This window comes from Hemiscyllium ocellatum, chromosome 20 (genome assembly GCF_020745735.1).
Source record: "Hemiscyllium ocellatum isolate sHemOce1 chromosome 20, sHemOce1.pat.X.cur, whole genome shotgun sequence".
In the NCBI taxonomy this organism is placed as follows: domain Eukaryota; kingdom Metazoa; phylum Chordata; class Chondrichthyes; order Orectolobiformes; family Hemiscylliidae; genus Hemiscyllium; species Hemiscyllium ocellatum.
In genome coordinates, this window is record NC_083420.1 from 36427154 (window position 1) to 36447266 (window position 20113).

Below are 20113 nucleotides of genomic sequence, written 5' to 3' on the forward strand. Positions count from 1 at the left end.
AAAGATTACCATGAATATTTATTACATTTGCACATTGACCTCTCCAATTTATAATTCTTTGACAGATGTGACTGATACAATAGGTCCAAGCTGTGGTCTAGTGTCCCAGTTTCCTTTGAGGTGTTGCAGACAGAGTGGATTGCAGAAGGAACCATTTTGAAAACACTGCTGGACAGTACTGGCATGGGAAAGTAGTTTGGATCTGGTTCTCCACCTAAAGAAAAGGTAGATAAACTAGGTAGTGCACCCAGTTGATAACAGCAGTAAATTTGAGTTGCACTCAATGTGCATTATGGGTGGGACTAGGTACTGCGAAATTGCATAATATGTACTGCATGAAGCAACATTGATATCCATTTACTATGGGGTGTTTCTTGTATTGTTGGACCACTGCAATTAGTCAGTTACATTGCAGGTTCTGACTTCCCATTGTCCATTTGCTTAACTCGGATAACTCATTTACTATCCAAAGAATTGGCAGCATATCAGAATGGTTACAAAATGATAACCAGGTGATAAGAAAAAGAAACAAACTGACATCTTAAATGTAAACCCTGTATTTCACAATCTGGCAGAATTCTGACTCTTAGCTGTATTCCTAGAATTATAGCATTACACAGTGCCTTCCACAAAGTCCACTTATGGGCACTGACCAATTCAATTGAGTGAAGCAGGCATCTCCTGGAGATGGTAAAGCATTCCTCAGTTCTCCAACATCTGTTAGCTGTGGTGGTGGTCGGTGGGTGGGTGGGTTTCAGGGAGCAATCATAAACACCCAAATAATCAGGGAACTCCTAGTGCCCAAAACTAACACTGGCTTGCACTCTATCGCCTTGCCTCAAGGTCCCCAAATTTGGACTGTCATGTTTTTTATTCCTTCTATAAAGTGCACATAAGTAGGATTAAATTCATTATGGGGCAAAGGTGAGGACTGCAGATGCTGGAGATTAGAGTCGAGAGTGTGGTGTTGGAAAAGCACAACAGGTCAGGCAGCAGCTGAGGAGCAGGAGAATCGATGTTTTGGGTGGGCTTCTGCCCAAGACGTCGATTTTCCTGTTCCTCTAATGCCGCCTGACCTACTATTATTTTCCAGTACCATAGTCTTGACTTAAATTCATTACATACATTGCTTGCTGCAGTGACCTCAAAAACTAAATTTTATTTTGAGTTAAAGCCCAAACGAAAAATGCTGTCCATCCTTGGTTTCCCTGTGGAGTAAATTCCCTTAAGTCATACTATTTTATCAATGCGCCTTGCCGGAGGAATTGGTCCTTAATGAAAGTTCTGTCATAAAAACTGGTTACATTTTAGCTAACTAAGCACCATTACTGTTTTGTTGGAAGGGGTGACAACTTCCTATCTACCTGTTCACCTCCTAGTTCTCAGCTGCATCCAAGAAACAGCCAAGTCCTGAAATAATGCTGCACTACTCATTGATGTCCAAGAATTCTACTTTGTACAGAGCTCAAGTTATTGCAGCAATGAGAATTCCAACTGGTGTTGGTGGTTAAGCAGATGAAACTCATGAACTTTGCAAATAGTAGGTAGCAGTTAATCTGAATGGCATTTCACAGACATTAAGCCTAATACAAGTGAATACGAAAGAGAGAACTCATACAATTTTTACATTCAGTCACAACTGAAGTCTTTTCCAAGTGGATTAAACCCAGTCGGAGGATCAGTGATTTAACGTTTCAACAAATAAATATATGCCCAGTACTCTGGATTTTCTCTGGTGTTATGCTGTAACATTGAACTGAAGACTACACAGACAGAGAATCACTCCCAGTGTAGAGGAGCAGCAATCTTCATCAGACTAAAGATGAACACATTTATCATTTAGAAAACTTGTGTTTCCTCATGTTAGAGCCACTCCATCACTTTGAAATGCTCAGGCAGAATTTGGGCCCTCTGTTTTTCTAGCTGTTCACTTTGAGTTCCCCAATTAACTGGATTCTGCAACAAGAAAAGTAAAATTAAATGTATAACGATGGACACTCGGGAAGAATGGGTTTAAAACTGGAGTCTTAAAGAAAACATTCAGCTGGTTTATATAAAGAATAAAAAATATGGAGGGCAGAGTTAAGATTGTATAAACCTACCAGACCTAACATATCCAGTGAGGTAACACATGTAATCTGTAGATAGTTGAAAATTTAATCAATTATTCTTAAATTACCCATAGCAAACAGAATTGGAAATGTGCAGACTTGGGAACAAATGAATCCAGCTACCTGCTTCAGCATTGTTATCTTGTAAATTATAGGAGACCTAAACCAAACCTTCAAGACAAAATAAGCACTGCCTCCAAATCAATGTTTCAAAATTTGTAAGTGAATAAATGATTTTTCAAAATTATTGTGGAAGGAAAGGGGAGAAATGCTGTGTCAGATAAGTAATATAGTTTGAGTCACTACAGGCACACATTTCATCACAAATTTCCTAGAATGCTTTATATTTCATTACAATGCACTAGACAATATTACAGAGCTATAAATTATGTTTATTTTGTACAGACAGATACTGGATTATGGATGATCATCATTATTGATAGAGGTTGCTGTCATGAAACAGAACTCATTAATTTACATATGATGTCATGGAATCAGAGAGCTTTAACATGAAGACATGGCCTTAGTTTCATGTCACATCTGGGAGATGGCACCTGTGACAACTTAGTTCTCTATCAAGACAGAGTACTGACAGAATGGTCAAGTCATCATGTAACTGGAACCCTTCTGAGTCAGTAGCACTGTCGTCTCCACAGACTTATCTATTAATTCCTAGCTCAGTTCACCTTTTTAGAACAAGACCTCCTCTAGACTCTAAAGTGTTTCATTCAGTTTAGAGGGGTGAGACAGATCATCAGCCTTCAGAGGAAACTACTTTTAAAATTAAAAAACAATATTTCTGTAGGTGCTGGAAACAGACAAGCAAATTACCAAGAAAAATGTTTCAGGATTTGGCCAACAGAAAAAGAGAACTGGGGTCTCAAATCTACCCTGGAGGCCAAGGACTCAGACAGGGCTGGAGTGACACAAGAGCAGCTTAAATATTAAGGTCTCATCTCGTTTTCAAAATATAGGTAAATGCTGACTTTCATTTAAAGCTTCACTAGCACTAGGCACCTCCGATCATCTTACCTGTATTTGTAGTGCTCTGAAGTAAAGCCACACCTCATATCTGAGACAGTGGCAGGAACTTCTGGTAGTAGCTCTTTGTGACATCCATCATAAGCTCCTGTGTACACTCTGGGAGCTCACCAGCAAACAGGCCTGTCAGAAAACAAAACAAAATTCTTTAAATTATATAAAGTAGGAACCTCACTTTGTAATTAATAGTAGACTGCACTGTTATTTTGTACATGAAGGATTGCCTTTTAGAATTGTAGGATACTTCAAAGTGTATGACAGCCAAATGAGTTTAAATGAAACAGAATAAATGTATGAAACATGGCGATCAAACAACAATTTGATAGTGATTAAATAATTTGGTTTAAAGATACTGTTGGAGAGATTAGCTAGGTCACTGGGAATAATTCTCTTGTTCATCTTTGAATGGTGCCATGGATGTTTTTGCATCCACCTGGCAAGTCAGAGAACATAGAACAATACAGCACAGTATAGGCCTTTGGCCCTTGATGTTGTGCCAGCCTTTTATCCTATTTTAAGATCAGACTAACCTACATACACTTGGTTGTACTAAGTTCCATGAAGGATCTGTGTGTGGAATATAATATGTCTACTAAAAAAAGTAAAGCGTAATTTCATTGAAATACTGAATTAATTAATTAATAATATAAAAAGATAGTCTTATGATCTACCAGAGTGTCTCAAATATGGAATAGGGTGAGGTAAAGATCTATGCAATTACATAGGCAAGTTATCCAAATACACTCTAATTTTGAAAGTCACTTTCCCTTCATGTAGGATCTTATTTTATTATTGATCTGAAAGAAGCACCTCAGTTGAGCTCCTCAATACTGCATAAAGGCTGGACTGAAAGGGTCACCTTAGATTTTTGGTTCAGGTCACTGTGGGTACAAGTCCAATTTCAATCAGAGGAGCATGCTACCCACTGAACCATGGCTAGACATTGAAACAAACAGGACAGTCCACAATCTGAGGAACACAAATTATACCCCAGGCAAATGATTCAAAATAATTAGGAATGACAGTCCACTTCTGGTAATCAGTTTCTTCTCCCCAATCGGGGTATAAGCATAGTCAACTGCACGGTCTCTCTGGACTGGATCATTTGAGAAGCTACAAGGTTGAGGATATCAGAAGAAGGAGAACAACAAAGTGATTTTCTTTTACCAAGGGCCTCAACATTAACAAACATCCCCACCCCACAATTTGAAGTAAAGCAAAGCAAAAACATTACAAACAGTGCAAAGATTATAGAAACTATTACATTCAGATGTGAATGTGAATATTCGAGTATCTGATTGATGCAATGTGCAACGTGCAAGTGCAGAAATGTTTGCAACTGCAAAAACTTATATTTATATAGTGCCTTTACCCACTGTAAAACATCTTCAGATACTGAATTATACGCAATTTCCTCTGTATTCATATTCCCATGTAATGCCATACCATTATAGCATCATATAGCAAACTTGCCAACATTTGGCCTATATCCCTCTAAACTCTTGTTATTCATACGCCCACCCAGATGCCTTTTAGAACATAGAACAGTACAGCACAGTACTGGGCCCTTCGGCCCTCGATGTTGTGCCAGCCTTTTATTCTACTCAAAGAGCAGACTAACCTATATAGACTTCATTGTACTAACTTCCAAGGGTCACTTAAATGTCCCTAAATGTATCTGACTCTACTACCACTGCTGGCAGTGCATTCCACACACCTGCCACTTTACACCAGTGTATAGAACCCATCTCTGACATCTCTCCTAAACTTTCCTCCAATTACCTTAAAATTTTGCCCCCATCGTGATAGCCATTTCTGCCATGGGAAAAGGTCTGTCTATCCACTCTATCTATGCCTCTCAACATCTTGTACACCTCTACCAAGTTACCTCTCATCCTTCGCTCAAATGAAAAGAGTCCCAGCTCCCTCAACCTTCCCTCATAAGACATGCCCACCAGTCCAGACAGCACCCTGACAAACATCCTCTGCACTCTCTTCAGAGCTTCCACATTTTTCCTATAATGAGGTGACCAGAACTAACAATATTCCAAGTGTGGTCTAACCAGGATTCTATAGACCTGCAGCATAACCTTGCAGTCTAAAACTCAATATCCCTGCTAATGAAAGCCAACACTATATGTCTTCTTAACAACCCTATCAACCTGGGTGGCAACTTTGAGGGATCTATGGACTTGGATCCCAAGATCCCTCAGTTCCTCCAAGCTGCCAAGAATCCTGCCTTTAACCCTGTATTCTGCATTCAAATCCGACCTTCCAAAGTGAATGACTTTTCCAGGTTGAACTCCAATCGGCCACTTATCAGCCCAACTCTGCATCCTGTCAATGTCTTGTTGCAACCAACAACAGCCCTCCACACTATCCACAACTTTCCTGTTGTTGGCAAACTTACTAACTCACCCTTTCACTTCCTCATCTAAGTGATCTATAAAAAAATCACAAACAGCAGAAATCCTGGAACTGATCCCTGCAGAACACCACTGGTCACCAAGCTCTAGGCTGAATACTTTCCATCTACCAACACCCCTGTCTTCTATGTGTCTGCCAATTTGGTGTCCAGACTCTCAGGTTTCCCTATTTCCCTTGCATCCTTACTTTCTGAATGAGCCTACCATGAGGAACCTTATCAAACATCTTGCTAAAATTCACGTACACCACACCTGTTGCTCTACCTTCATCAACATTTTTTGTCACATACTGAAAGAATTCAATAAGGTTTGTGAGACATGACCTGTCCTGCACAAAGCCATGCTGACTCTCTCTAATCAATCTATAGTTTTCCACGTAATCATAAATCTTATCTTTCAGAATCTTCTGCAGTACTTTGTCCACCAGACATAAGGCTAACTGGTATAATTCCTAGGATTATTCCTATTCCCTTTCTTAAACAAGGAAATAAGATTTGCCAAACTCCAGTCACCGGGTACTACTCCAGTGGACTGTGAGGACGCAAAGATCATCGCCAAAGGTGCAGCAATCTCTTTCCTCGCTTCCTGTAGTAACCTAGGGTATATCCCATCTGGTCCAGGGGACTTACCTATCCTTATGTTTTTCAAAATTTTCAGCACATCCTCCTTCCTAATATCAATCTGTTCTAGCATTTTAGTCTGTGTCATGGTGTCCTCACAAACATCAAGGACTCTCTCAGTAGCGAATACTGAAGCAAAGTATTCATTAAGAACCTCTCCTACTTCCTCCGATTCCAGGCGCAAGTTCACTCCACTATCCCCGATTGCTCTACCCTCACTCTCGCCATCCTCTTGTTCCTCACATAAGTGTAGAACAGCTTAGGGCTTTCCTTAATCCTACCCACTAAAGCTTTTTCATGCCCCCTTCTAGTTCTCCTAAGTCCATTCTTCAGTTCCTTCCTGGCTCCCCTGAAATCCTCTAAAGCCCCGTCTGATCATTGCCTTCTCAACCTTAAGTAAGCTTCCTTCTTCCTCTTGAAGAGATGTTCCACATCCCTTGTCACCCACATCACTTGCTTGCCTCAGTGAGACAAACCTGTCAAGCACTATCAGCCAGTGCTTCCTAAGCAACATCCACATCTGTTATGTATTTCCCAGAGAACATCTGTTCCATATTTAGGCACTCCAGTTCCTGCCTTATGGCATTGTAATTCCCCTCCCCCAATTAAATACTTTCCCATACCATCTGCTCCTGTCCCTCTGCATGAGTATAGTGTGTATATTTTGGTGTCACTTGCAAACTTAGTAGTTGTTACTGTATCCGCCTCCACTGCTTCTTCTGGCAGCACATTGCAAACATACACCACCCTCTACATGAAAACGTTATCCCTCAGGTCCCTTTCAATTTTTCACCTCTCACTTTAATTCTATGCTCTCTAGTTTTGGACTCCCCAGCCAAGGAAAAACACCTTGGCCATTCACTTTATCCATGCTCCTCATTATTTTATAAGCTTCTATAAGGTCACCCCTTAACCTCCAAAATTCCAGGGAAAAAGCACTGGCCTATTAAGCTTCTTCCCATAATTAAATCCTCCAATTGTAGCAACAGCAGCGTAAATCTTTTCAGCACCATCAAGTTTAATAACATCCTTCTTGTTGACCAGACTTATTAGGAGTATTCCAAAATGGCCTCACCAATGTCCTGTACAACCACAGCGTGATGCTCCTACTCCCATACTCAATGTTCTGACCAATGAATGCAAGGATGCCAAATGCCTTCTTTACCAACCTTTCTACCTGCAGCTCCACTTTCAAGGCAGTATACACCTACATCTCTAGTCTCTTTGCAAGGCAACACTCCCCAGGCCCTACAATTAACTGTACAAGACCTGCTCTGATTGGCCTTACCAAAATGCAACACCTCACTTTTATTTAATAAAACTCCATCTGCCACTCATTGGCCAATCCAAGGTCCTGCTGTACTCCGAGGTAACCTTCATTGACCCGACACTACCTATTTTGATGTCATCTGCAAACTTTAATCATGCTCCTGCATAAATGATGTAAATGTGAATATAAAATTACAAAAAGCAGTGGACCTAGCACTGATCATTGCAGCACATCTCTGGTCACAAGCCTCTAGTCCAATAAGCAATTTTCTTCCACCACCCTCTGACTCCTACCTTCAAGTTCACCCTGGATCCCATTTGATCTAACCCTACTAACCCAGTCTACCACGTGGAACCTTAGTGCATCAATTATTTTAGCAGTATAGGTTCTAACAGGACTTTATCTAGCTCACCAGCTATAGTAAACATAGCTGCCTCTCTCTCTCCTCACGGAGGGGAATTAGTTTTGACCCAAAGAATCAAGCATGATTCCAGCTATCATGGGTATGATGTTGGTATTTAGCTATACTCACCTGGACAGCCTGAGAAGACTGTGAAAGGCGGGACCACAGTTTCTGGCGGAAGGACAGTGTTGTCCAGAATTTTGCAGCAATCTTTCAGAACACATCTTCGACCCTACGTAGAGATAAAAAGGATTAGGGACAACACACTCCGTGTGCCAAAGGAATAATAAATAGTGTAACCAAGTATGGACCCAGAGAAATATTAATAGCACAGAGGTAAATTCCTTGCTCAGGATAACAGAGCTAGCTGCTACGGTGGTCCTATTATTCGTTTTTTTTTTAAATGAATCACTTCAGGGAGGCATTGGCATAGTGGTAATGACCACTACTCGGGAACATGAATTTGAAACTGACCATGGCAGCTGGTGGAACTTGAATTTAATTAATAAACATATGAAATTCAACTCAGTAATAGTGACCATGAAACCATTGTTGATAGTCAGAAAAATCCATCTGATCAATTACTGCCCTTTCAGGAAAGAAATCAACTGTCCTTGCCACCTTACCTACAATCTTAATTGCTGTCTGAAATGACAAAGTTACTCACTCAGTGGTATCATACTGCCACAGTAAGGTCAATTAGGAATGAAGTGGAATTGAATCCCTCGCACTGGAAACAATAAGAGCACACACAGGCTAGTTTTCTCTGCAGGGTACTTAAAAACATCTGGGGCTTGTGCCAAATTTGGCGACCTGTCCGTAGCTTAGCCTGCCATAGAATAACAGATTACAGCCAACATACACACTGCCACCCCAAGGGGTGTCCTATCCCACAATCAAAATGGATTCACCATTGTGCATTTGCACACAGTAGCCAGAGAGTTTTCAACATAGACTCCAGACCCCACGGAGTCTCATGACATCAGTTCAAGCAGAGGCAAAGAAATCTCTTATTAATTACCACCATCATTCCTCAGATGAGGGATCAGGACTTGGGAGTAGAACAGAGGAAGGCAAGGGCATAGGAATTAGTTCGGTAGCAGCATTATACTAAATCTTTCTTATCCGCGAGGGCTAGGAGCATGGACCTCCCATGGATAACATTAAAAACACAGATAATGCTACAATAGAAATTCCTTAGTTACCATGAAGTAGCACGCAATCTGTTAGGAACTATCAATTAGGTGAAGATTCTGCAGCCAACCCCACAAATATGTGGACTGTAGCAAATAAGGCGGGATGAAAATTTGTGAATAGGGGCATATTTTTAAGGTAAGAGGAGAGAGGTTTAAAAAAAAAAAAGACATGAGGGGCAAATGTATTACAGAGGACAGTTCACGTGTGGAATGAACTTCCTGAGGAAGTGGTGAACTTGTGTACAATTACAACAACATTAAAAAGCCATTCAGGTAAGTACATGAAAGGATAAGGTTTGGAGGGGTTTGGGCCAGGAACAAGCGGGTGGGACTAGTTAAGTTTAGGATTATGGTCAGCACGGACTGGTTAGACCAAAGGATCCATTTCCGTGATGTATGACTATGATTCTGAGTGAAGTCCGTGTACTCTCAGGGCTTGCAGATTCTAAAGAACATAGCTGCTAGACTGGGTCTGCTATAGGTAGTGAAGGAACTAACAAGGGAAAATCTAATTCTCCTTGATATCACCAATCTACTTGTCACAAATATCCATACATGACAATAGCAGAACATTGCACATCCCTTGTTAGACAAAAATCTTCTCTTCATATTGAAGATACCCTCAATCTTTTACATGGGACGAGCACCTGCTAAATGGGATAATTGGTCAGCAGATCTAGTAACTGAAGATTCAAAGTCACTGTGAGATATCAGCAGCTGAAGAATTGTTTTCGACTACAATCTGTAATTTCATGACCCAGCGCATCTCCCACTCTGCTATTGCCGAATGCAGTATCAAATGCCAGGAAAAGCACCAGCCATAACTAAAATGGTTGACACCTGGTGAAGCAAGAACATTATATTATTTGGCATGCAAATACTCCAAGAAATTTACAATAGACAGAGCTAAGCAATCCAACAACAATCACCTCAGATTCAAGTTCTGCAGTCCTGCCACATCAGTTGACGATGATGGCAGACAATTAACATCTAACTGGAGGAGGCTCCACACTCTCCATGATGGGGATGATCAGAAGATCAGCAAAAAAGACAAGCCAGAAGCTCTTGCAAGAACTTCAGCCAAATGTGCTACGTGATGATCCCATCTTAGCTTCCTCCTGAGGTTGCCAGCATCACAAATAACAACCTTCAGCCAAACTGATTCACTCCATGTGATATCAACAATTGACAGATGACACTGGATACTGCAAATGCTATGAGCAGTGATAACATTGCAGAATTAGTACTGAAGATGTGTGCCTCAGCTGTATCCCTAGCCCAGGTTTTCCAGTCCACCTACAACAGTGACATCTAGTTAGGAATATGGGAAATTGCCCAGGTATGTCCTGCCCACAAAGCAGGTCAAATACAACCTAACCATTTAATCACAAAATCAGGCTATTAAAATTATGAAGGATTATTGTCAGTGAGATGAAGCAGCACAAATCAAAGATTAACAGCTTACTGAATTCTGTTCAGTTAGGGCTACTCAGCTTATGATCTCATTATAGCCTTGGCCTAAATCTGCACAAAATCCTGCAGGTTCCAGGATTTAGATGTTTCAGTAATAACAGAGAAGATGGTAAAAGAGGGGGAGGTGTGGCATTGTTGGTCAAGGACAGTATTACAGTTGCAGAAAGGATGTTAGGGGACTCGTCAACTGAGGTAGTATGGGCTGAGGTTAGAAACAGGAAAGGAGAGGTCACCCTGTTGGGAGTTTTTCATAGGCCTCCGAATAGTTCCAGAGATGTAGAGGAAAGGATAGCAAAGATGATTCTTGATATGAGTGAGAGAGAGAGAGAGACAGGGTAGTTGGCATTGGGGACTTCAACTTTCCAAATATTGACTGGGAACACTATAGTACGAGTACTATAGATGGGTCAGTTTTTGTCCAATGTGTGCAGGAGGGCTTCCTGGCACAGTATGTAGACAGGCCAACAAGGGGTGAAGCCACATTAGATTTGGTACTGTGCAACGAGCCCAGCCAGGTGTTAGGCTTGGATGTAGGTGAGCACTTCGGTGATAGCGATCACAATTCTGTCATGTTTATTTTAGTGATAGAAAGGGATAGGTGTATACCACTGGGCAAGTGTTACAGCTGGGGGAAAGGCAATTACGATGAGATTAGGCAAGATTTAGGAAGCACAGGATGGGGAAGGAAACTGCAGGGGATGGACACAAGAGAAATGTGGAGCTTATTCAAGGAAAAGTTCCGAGTGTCCGAGATAAGTATGTACCTGTCAGGCAGGGAGGAAGCTGTAGAGCACGGGAGGCGTGGTTTACGAAGGAAGTGGAATCTTTGGTCAAGAGGAAGAAGAAGGCTTATGTTAGGATGAGATACGAAGGCTCAGTTAGGGCGTTTGAGGGTTACAAGGTAGCCAGGAAAGACTGAAAGAGAGAGAGCTCAGAAGAGCCAGGAGGAGACATGAGAAGTTGTTGGCAGATAGGATCAGGGGAAGCCCTAAGGCTTTCTATAGGTATTTAAAGAATAAAAGAATGAGGAGAGTAAGATTAGGGCCAATCAAGGATAGTAGTGGGAAGTTGTGTGTGGAGTCAGAGGAGATAGGGGAAGCACTAAATGAATATTTTGCGACAGTATTCATTCTAGAAAACGACAATGTTGTTGAGGAGAATACTGAGATACAGGCTACTAGACTAGGTGGGATTGAGGTTCACAAGGAAGAGGTATTAGAAATCCTGCAGAGTGTGAAAATAGATAAGTCCCCTGGGCCGGATGGGATTTATCCTAGGATCCTCTGGGAAGCCAGGGAGGAGATTGCTGAGCCTTTGACATTGATCTTTAAATCGTCATTGTCTACAGGAATAGTACCAGAAGACTGGAGGATAGCAAATGTGGTTCCCCTGTTTAAGAAGGCAAGTAGAGACAACCCTAATAAGTATAGACCAGTGAACCTTACTTCAGTTGTTGGTAAAGTGTTGGAAAAGGTTATAAGAGATAGGATTTCTAATCAAAAAGAAGAGAATAATTTGATTAGAGATAGTCAGCACGGTTTTGTGAAGGGTAGGTCATGCCTCACAAACCTTATTGAGATCTTTGAGAAGGTGACCAAACAGATAGATGAGAGTAAACCGGTTGATGTGGTGTATATGGATTTCAGCAAAGTGTTCGATAAGATTCCCCACAGTAGGCTATTGTACAGAATGCGGAGGAATGGGATTGTGGGAGATATAGCAGTTTGGATCAGGAATTGGCTTGCTGAAAGAAGACAGAGGGTGTTTGTTGATGGGAAATGTTCATCCAGGAGTCCAGTTACTAGTGGTGCACCGCAAGGGTTGGTGTTGGGTCCACTGCTGTTTGTCATTTTTATAAATGACCTGGATGAGGGCGTAGAAGGTTGGGTTAGTAAATTCGCAGACAACACTACGGTCAGTGGAATTTGGATAGTGACGAAGGATGTTGTAGGTTACAGAGACATAGAAAAGCTGCAGAGTTGGGCTGAGGTGGCAAATGGAGTTTAATGCGGACAAGTGTGAGGTGATTCACTTTGGTCGGAGTAACCAGAATGCAAAGTACTGGGCTAATGGTAAGATTCTTGGTAGCGTAGATGAGCAGAGAGATCTCAGTGTCCAGGTACACAGATCCTTGAAAGTTGTCACCCAGGTTGACAGGGTTGTTAAGAAGGCATACAGTGTTTTAGCTTTTATTAATAGAGGGATCGAGTTCCGGAACCATGAGGTTATGCGACAGCTGTACAAAACTCTGGTGCGGCCGCACTTGGAGTATTGCGTACAGTTCTGGTCACCACATTACATGCAGGATGTGGAAGCTTTGGAAAGGGTGCAGAGGAGATTTACTTGGATGTTGCCTGGTATGGAGGGGAGGTCTTAAGAGGAAAGGCTGAGGGACTTGAGGCTGTTTTCATTGGAGAGAAGAAGGTTGAGATGCTACTTAATAGAGACATATAAGATAATCAGAGGGTTAGATAGGTGGATAGGGAGAGCCTTTTTCCAAGTATGATGACAATGAGCACGAAGGGGCATAGCTTTAAATTGAGGGGTTAGAGATATAAGACAGATGTCAGAGGTAGTTTCTTTACTCAGACAGTAGTAAGGGTATGGAATGCTTTGCCTGCAACGATAGTAGATTCGCCATTTAAGTTGTCATTGGACAAACATATGGACGTACATGGAATAGTGTAGGTTAGATGGGCTTCAGATTGGTGTGACTGGTCAGCGCAACATTGAGGGCTGAAGGGCTGTACCACGCTATAATGTTCTAAAAGAGGTTAACATGAGGGGCGAGTCAGAGTGATTGCCCTTGACATCAAAGCCATATTTGTACAGTTATAGCATCAAGTAGCCATTGCAAAATTGGAATTAAGGATAAAACTCAGCTGTTTTGTGTCATACCTAGCACAGAGGAAGGTAGTTGTGCTTGTCAGAGGTCAACCATCTTAGACCCAGAAAATAATTGCACGTGCTCCTCCGGATAGTTTTCTTGATCCAACCATTTCTATCTGCTTCAATGATGTTCCTTCCATACTATAGTTAGAAGTGAGGATCTTTACTGTTCGTGTTCAGCACCATTTGCAACCTCTCGTGTACTGAAGCAACTCATGTCCTTATTCAGCAAGGCCTGAAGAACAACCAAGCTTTGGCTGATAAATCATCCAGGACAAAGCAGTCCACATGACTGACATTGAATGGGGAGCCAATAATATCTACTCTATTCACCACTGACACATAGCAGTAACAGTGTATATATCATCTATAAGATGCACTTCAATAAACTGCCAAGCTCCTTGACAGCAACTTCCAAACCCACCACCTCTACTAAGAATAAGGCAGCAGATACTTGTGAAAACCACCAGCTGCAAATTCTTCTCCAAGCCATGCATCATCCTGACCTAGAACCAACTCACCGTTCCTTCACTGTCATTGGATCAAGACAGCACTAACAGCACTGAGGATCCCCACTCCCCAAGGACTGCTGTAGTTCAAAAAGGCTTCTCACTATATTCACAAGGGAAATTTGAATGGCCAACAAGCCATGAACAAATAAAAACACCTCATTAGCTATTTTTGATTAAAAGCTACTGACCTGTACTTTATCAACACTTCAGTGACATCATATCCAGCATTACATATCGGGCGTTTGAATCCCAATTTTTAAATTATGAGTAAAGCAGCGGTATAGATTAAAAGAAAGCAAACAAATCCTTCATCCTGGATTCCACTAAATCTTGGAACGTCTTGCCCATATGCCCAAATCTGAGAATAGACTTGCTCAGTGATATGAAAATTCCTAGAAGAAACTCAACCCAAATTAACACTATCCTTGAATTAATGGTCAGTCAACAAAAACAACTTAGTCTGTGTGCTGGTGTGTGTACACTTGAGTGAGGGAGTGACAGAGTCCACGTTGAGAATACATCAGTTTAGGTCATTAAAAGAACAATAGCAGCTGGAAACAAATAATTACCAAGCACAACTCCATCTGTCGTAGACTGAACAATCTCTTATCACCATGGACCACTGACAAATGATCAACAATAGACATCTGTTCAGTGGGTTAAAGACAAGTTGGTCTTTGTATTCAACTACTGAAATAAAAAATTGATTTCTTGAAGCAGTAATAAAATCAGTTCAGGTTCAGACAATACATCTACCTTCTATATCTCCCAAGACTCTAACTCCTCCTTCATTCTTAGTGATAGAAAGGGATAGGTGTATACCACTGGGCAAGTGTTAAGTTCTGGGCCAAGAGGTGAATGTTCATGTCCCACCTGTCCTGGAGATAGCTACTCCAACATCCCCTCCCCTAAAATAATCTTTACAGCCGAATTCCTCTAACATGCCTGGGTAGGCCCAATTCTCAGAAGGTCTTATAATTTCTTCTTTCAAGCTACTGTCTCTCACAGGCTTCTATTGTACACCACACAACAGGAAGTTGCATTACAGACAGAATGAGCATAACAGCATTAAGAAGAGGCAATTTACTTACGATAACACAATTCTTCCCAATGTGAACATAGGATCCAATCTGAGCAGCATTTACCACACAGTCTTCCTCGATGAACACATGGTCACCAATGTGCAGTGGGAAAAAGGCAACTCTGTATTGCAGAGGAAATGTCTGATATAATTGATATCTTAGTCAATAGGAAGCTAATATACAAATGACTTAGTCCCACATGCCATGCGAATAGAGTGCAATCCAACTGCTTCTAAAAATCAACTAATACAATACAACAGGACCCCTGTATCTTTGCATGCAGAAAATCAAAGTTTATCATGCTCTTCCTCGATAACCACTCTTGTTCAGGAGATCTGAAGTTTAGAGCTTCTCAACATTGCCAGGAAGATGAACTTGATTCTGGGTCTGGAAGAAGTGGGTGTACTGGTCTAATATGAAACAACTACCTATTTATAAGTTTATAAGAAAGCAGCTTGCCAAAAGGCTGCTGTATTTCTTCATTCTATTCCAAGGTGTTTCACTATGCAGAGGTGCTAAGTGGAGAGAACACTTATTCAGTTGGACAAACCAACAAACTGAGCTTTAACAAATTTTCAGCTAAAAGATTCCAGGTTGACTGGTGCATGTGCAGCTAGTTCACTACTGCCAGTGTTGGCTGGGGCAACAAATACGTAACCACATCTTCCTTGTACTCATCAGGGAGAAAAGACCTATCTGCAAACATTCCTCGTTCTGACCACTTGGTAAAGTTTCTTGCTGGAAAGTAAGAATGAAGGTGGACTTGACCAGTTCCTGTATTCCACATATTTCTCCTGCAGTCTGTCACCATGGCAGGGCACTTGAGAGGTGGGATTGTCCCACAGGGCTGGAGCTAATGACCAGAGAAAGGACGTTGGCAAACAATGAAAATAGGGAATAACCTTGTGCTGTCTCACCCATTCTGTAATCACTTTCTTAAATCCTTTGCATCTCAGTGCAGTAAAATCTCTGCTGCAGACAGTATTTTTAAAGCTTCAATGAACTCATTCAAAATAGAACAACATCTCTGAAGCAGATGGAACTTGAATCTGGATTTCCTGACCCAGAGCTAGGGACACTGAAACCACACCACAAAATGCTAATTTCTAGATATGATTGATGTATAAAACCTTTCCAGTCCTATGTTACAGTAATTTCCATGTCTGTACAATGCATTTGCCTCACCCTTTGCTGAATTTCTTGAAAGGCGGGCGTATGACACTTCGGCTCTTGATGACACAATGCCGTCCAACCCTCACATTCGCCAGGTCTCCACGGATGATACAATCGTTCATAACAATAGTCTGATTTTTAAAATAACATTGTTATAATAAATTCTCTGGATGAAGTATTTACTGGTTTGAAGTGATCAATAGATTTGAACTCAACATCCTTGTAAACTACTCCAGGGAGTTCCTGGTTTCTCTGTGGGCAAGTATACCACACACTGTTCAGGTGTGGTACTGAGACAGGCATACCAGACGATCCCAGATTTGTGCAATTACCTGATCGCTCCATAGCTACAATCTGTTGGCCTATATTCATTTCAATAAACCTGGGTCTACAGCAATACAAAAAAAACCTGTCAGAAGCACTGAAAGGTCTCCACTCACAAATGTTGGGAGATACAATGGGGTACAAAATAGGTTTATTAGATTAGTAATTATTATTATTAGATTAGTAACCCAGGGGCCTGTACTAATGACCCAGAAAAAGGAATTCAAATTCAGTTAGTTAATTATATAAATCAACTACTAAAATAAAAGAATCATTAAAAAGTGATCATGATACTAGATTGATGTGAAAATTCACTTGGTTCATTAATGTAATTCCAGACCTGCATTATTGCACCTATTCCAGATCCAGGAGTGTTGAAATTAATTACAATCCTTACAAATTGACAGTAACTGGTCATTCTTGACTTCTCCCTGAAATAGCCTAGGTATCCCCTTACATCCTCTCATGAAGCAAGTTCACCACCAATGAAGGATTGGAAATAATGCTGGCCTTAAAAGTAACATGCATGTCTTGCATATACGCGATAAAAAAAAAAGCATCTCCAACTAATACTGAGGCACATGAGGAAATATTAGGACAGGTAACAAAAAGCTTGCTCAGAGATTAAAAAAAATTAAGGAGTGCCTCAAAGCAGGTGAAAGAAGGGTAGAGTGTAGAAAGTTTCAGCTACCTAATTTAAGAATCAGGGGCTGAGACACTGAATACACAGTATTCACTAATGGGCGAAAACTCGAGGCCAGAATTGAAAAAGAGATGCTGGAGGAAATTGAAATTTAAAAAAAAAGACCATTTACTATAGATGGAAAGCAGGGAAGGGGCTGTATATAACTATGAACACTACCATAAGGAATTACAATTGAGGTGGTGTCAGACCAGGAGCCAAATAGGTCAGCAAGATTATGGTAATAAGTGAGCAGACCCTGATGCTTGTCATGACTGAGAAAGTTGTCCAAACACATTTAAAAAGAGGCATTTGAATGTTCCTACATCCAGTCCACTTACCTTGCCATTTAAGACAATGTTCTGGCTTCCACAAAGCACAGACTGCCTGCTCACCTTGTTGCCAGAGGCCTGTAGACACAAGTCATATTTTTCATATTAGTTCATATTGACAGGAAAAATTATAAAATCAGTCAGTACTGTCGTGACCATAGTTGCTAACAACAAATTACAGAGTGCTGATACAGCCATACAGACTAATGGCTGTCTGGACAGACATCCAGAGAATGTCACACCTAAAGATGAAAAGGTAATCTGAAAAATCATTCTGCAAAAAGGGGGGAAAAGAGTCAAAGCAAATTAGGCTGTACAGTAATCTCATGACAAAAAATAATGCAGGGCTAATAACAACCCTGCACCAAGACAAACCACCATCTGTGTCATAGCGTCACATAGACATACAACACAGAAACAAACCCTTCAGTACAACTCGTCTGTACCAACCAGATATCCTAACCTAATCTAGTCCCATTTGCCAGCACTTGATCCATATCTGTCTAAACCCTTTCTATTCACATGCCCATCCAGATGCCTTTTAAATGCTGCAATTGTATCAGCCCCATGCACCACCCTCTATGAAAAAGCTGCCCATTAGGTCCCTTTTATATCTTTCTCCCCTCACCCTAAACCAATGCCCTCTCTTTCTCGACTCCCCCATCCCAGGGAAAAGACCTTGTCTATTTATCCTATCCATGTCCCTCATGATTTTATAAATTTCTTTAAGGTCACCCCTCAGCCTCCAACCCTGTAGGTTATGTGACATTGGTGTTTTACACAAGGACAGGAGGTGGTGTAGTGATAGTGTCAATAATTCTAGACCAAGAGCCCTGGGATCAAGTCTCACATGTTCCAGAAGTATATAACATCCCTGAACATATGGATCAAAATATATCCACACATGGACAGGGTTTAAAAGGCCAGTTTCAACTCTACTGTGTTGGAGTGTGCTGGCAGGATTGAAGTTCCTGTGTATCCCAACAGGCTAAGGTAATCCAGTGTACTATCTAGAGTTCAAGCATTAACATGCTATGAAGGTCTCAAAGAACCATCTTCTAGTCACCCATGTTACAGATAAAAGAACTTTCTCACTCAGACAGCTACTAAAGCTAGAAAGTCAGACAAAAGCCATCAGATCAACAAAGTAATCTGTCTCATCAGTGGGTACAGGAGCTGAAATTGGCTGATTGGCCACTCAAGTCTGCTCTGGCATCCAACTCCACTTTCCCATCTTTACCCCATAACTTTTAATTCTATTAGATTATAACCATCTGTCTATCTCAGCTTTGAACACACTTAATAACCCAGCCTCAATATCTCTCTGCAGTAAAGAAATTTATGACCACTGGAATAAAAAACAATCATTCTCTATACAGCCTCAAATAGCAAGATATCATTCTTTAGATAAGGGGACTAAAACTTCACAGCATTCTAGGTGTTGTTTAACTATTACTCTATACAATTTTAGTGAGACTTCCCTAAAGGCCAACCATCTATTTGCTTCTGTTGAACCTGCATTTTTTTAAATTTATGCATTTGGACACATAAATCCCTGTGCTACAGATTTCTGCAGCCCCTTTTGAAAAACATTCAGCTCTTCTATTGTTCCAAGCAAAGTGCATAACCTCATATTATATTCCATCTGCTAAGATTCTGCCACACACTTCATCAGCATCCCTGTGAATACTTTGCATCATCCTCACTACTTGCCTTCCCACCTATTTCTGTGTCATCTGCAAACTTGGCTATCATACAGTCACTCCCCTAATCCAAGTTATTAATATGGATTGTAAATAATTACAGACACAGCACTGAACACTGTGGCACTTCACTGGTTACAGGGATCCAAAAATGCCCTTCTTGCTCCAAGTCTGTCTTCTATTAGTTAGCCAATCCTCTATCCATGCCAATACACTATCCCAACACCAAGGGCTTATCATGTTGAGTAGCTTAACGAAAGTTACCTTAGTGAATGCACGTTAGCGCAGCATCTACTTAAGCCTTTCCTAACTGTACACCCAGTAAACAAAGAATTTGCATTAATGGAAAATGCCTCTTAACCTCGGGTCTTTGTAAAGCACAGTACAGCTATTGAAATAATTTTGAAGTCGCCACTACAAGGTAGTAAATTCTGTAGCCAATTACTACGAAGGAAAACTCTCCTTCGCCGAAGTAGCACCATGGGCTATGTTACATCAACCGAAACAAACAGATAGGGTTGTCAGCTGAAGATCTGATCCAAAAGGCAGCTCCTCCGGCTGTGGGGGAATCCTCCCTGCCCATCTCTCATTCACCATCCCGAACTGATGTCGAATCCTCTCTTACTGAAAACAGAACAAAAACACCCGCGACACCATGAGACCCTCACCGTCTCGATGTACTCCGCCTTGTTATACAGAATCTCACACAGCTCCATCCTCAGTTGTCGGGGCGACCGCTCCCCGCTTCACCCGGAAACACAACTCACACTTCCGGGGACAAATCGACCCGAGGGAAAGGCCGGAATGAAAATTAAAAAGTCCCCGCGTTTCTTTTAATTTCCCTTCGTTAATCTCCGAATAATGAACAATATTTTT

The 20113-nt window shown here is 41.2% G+C and overlaps 1 protein-coding gene across 1 annotated transcript; it reads right to left on the reverse strand.

Moving 5' to 3' along the window:
- Positions 1 to 19994, reverse strand: dctn5 (dynactin 5). Its single transcript, XM_060840739.1, has 7 exons — positions 19906 to 19994; positions 17544 to 17612; positions 16209 to 16327; positions 15033 to 15144; positions 8001 to 8103; positions 3144 to 3275; positions 1 to 1956 (listed from the first exon to the last, which is right to left on the reverse strand). The coding sequence occupies exons 1-6, from the start codon at positions 19951 to 19953 to the stop codon at positions 3178 to 3180; spliced, it is 549 nt and encodes a 182-aa protein (XP_060696722.1). The 5' UTR covers positions 19954 to 19994; the 3' UTR covers positions 1 to 1956; positions 3144 to 3177.
- Between the last annotated feature and the right edge of the window lie 119 nt (positions 19995 to 20113).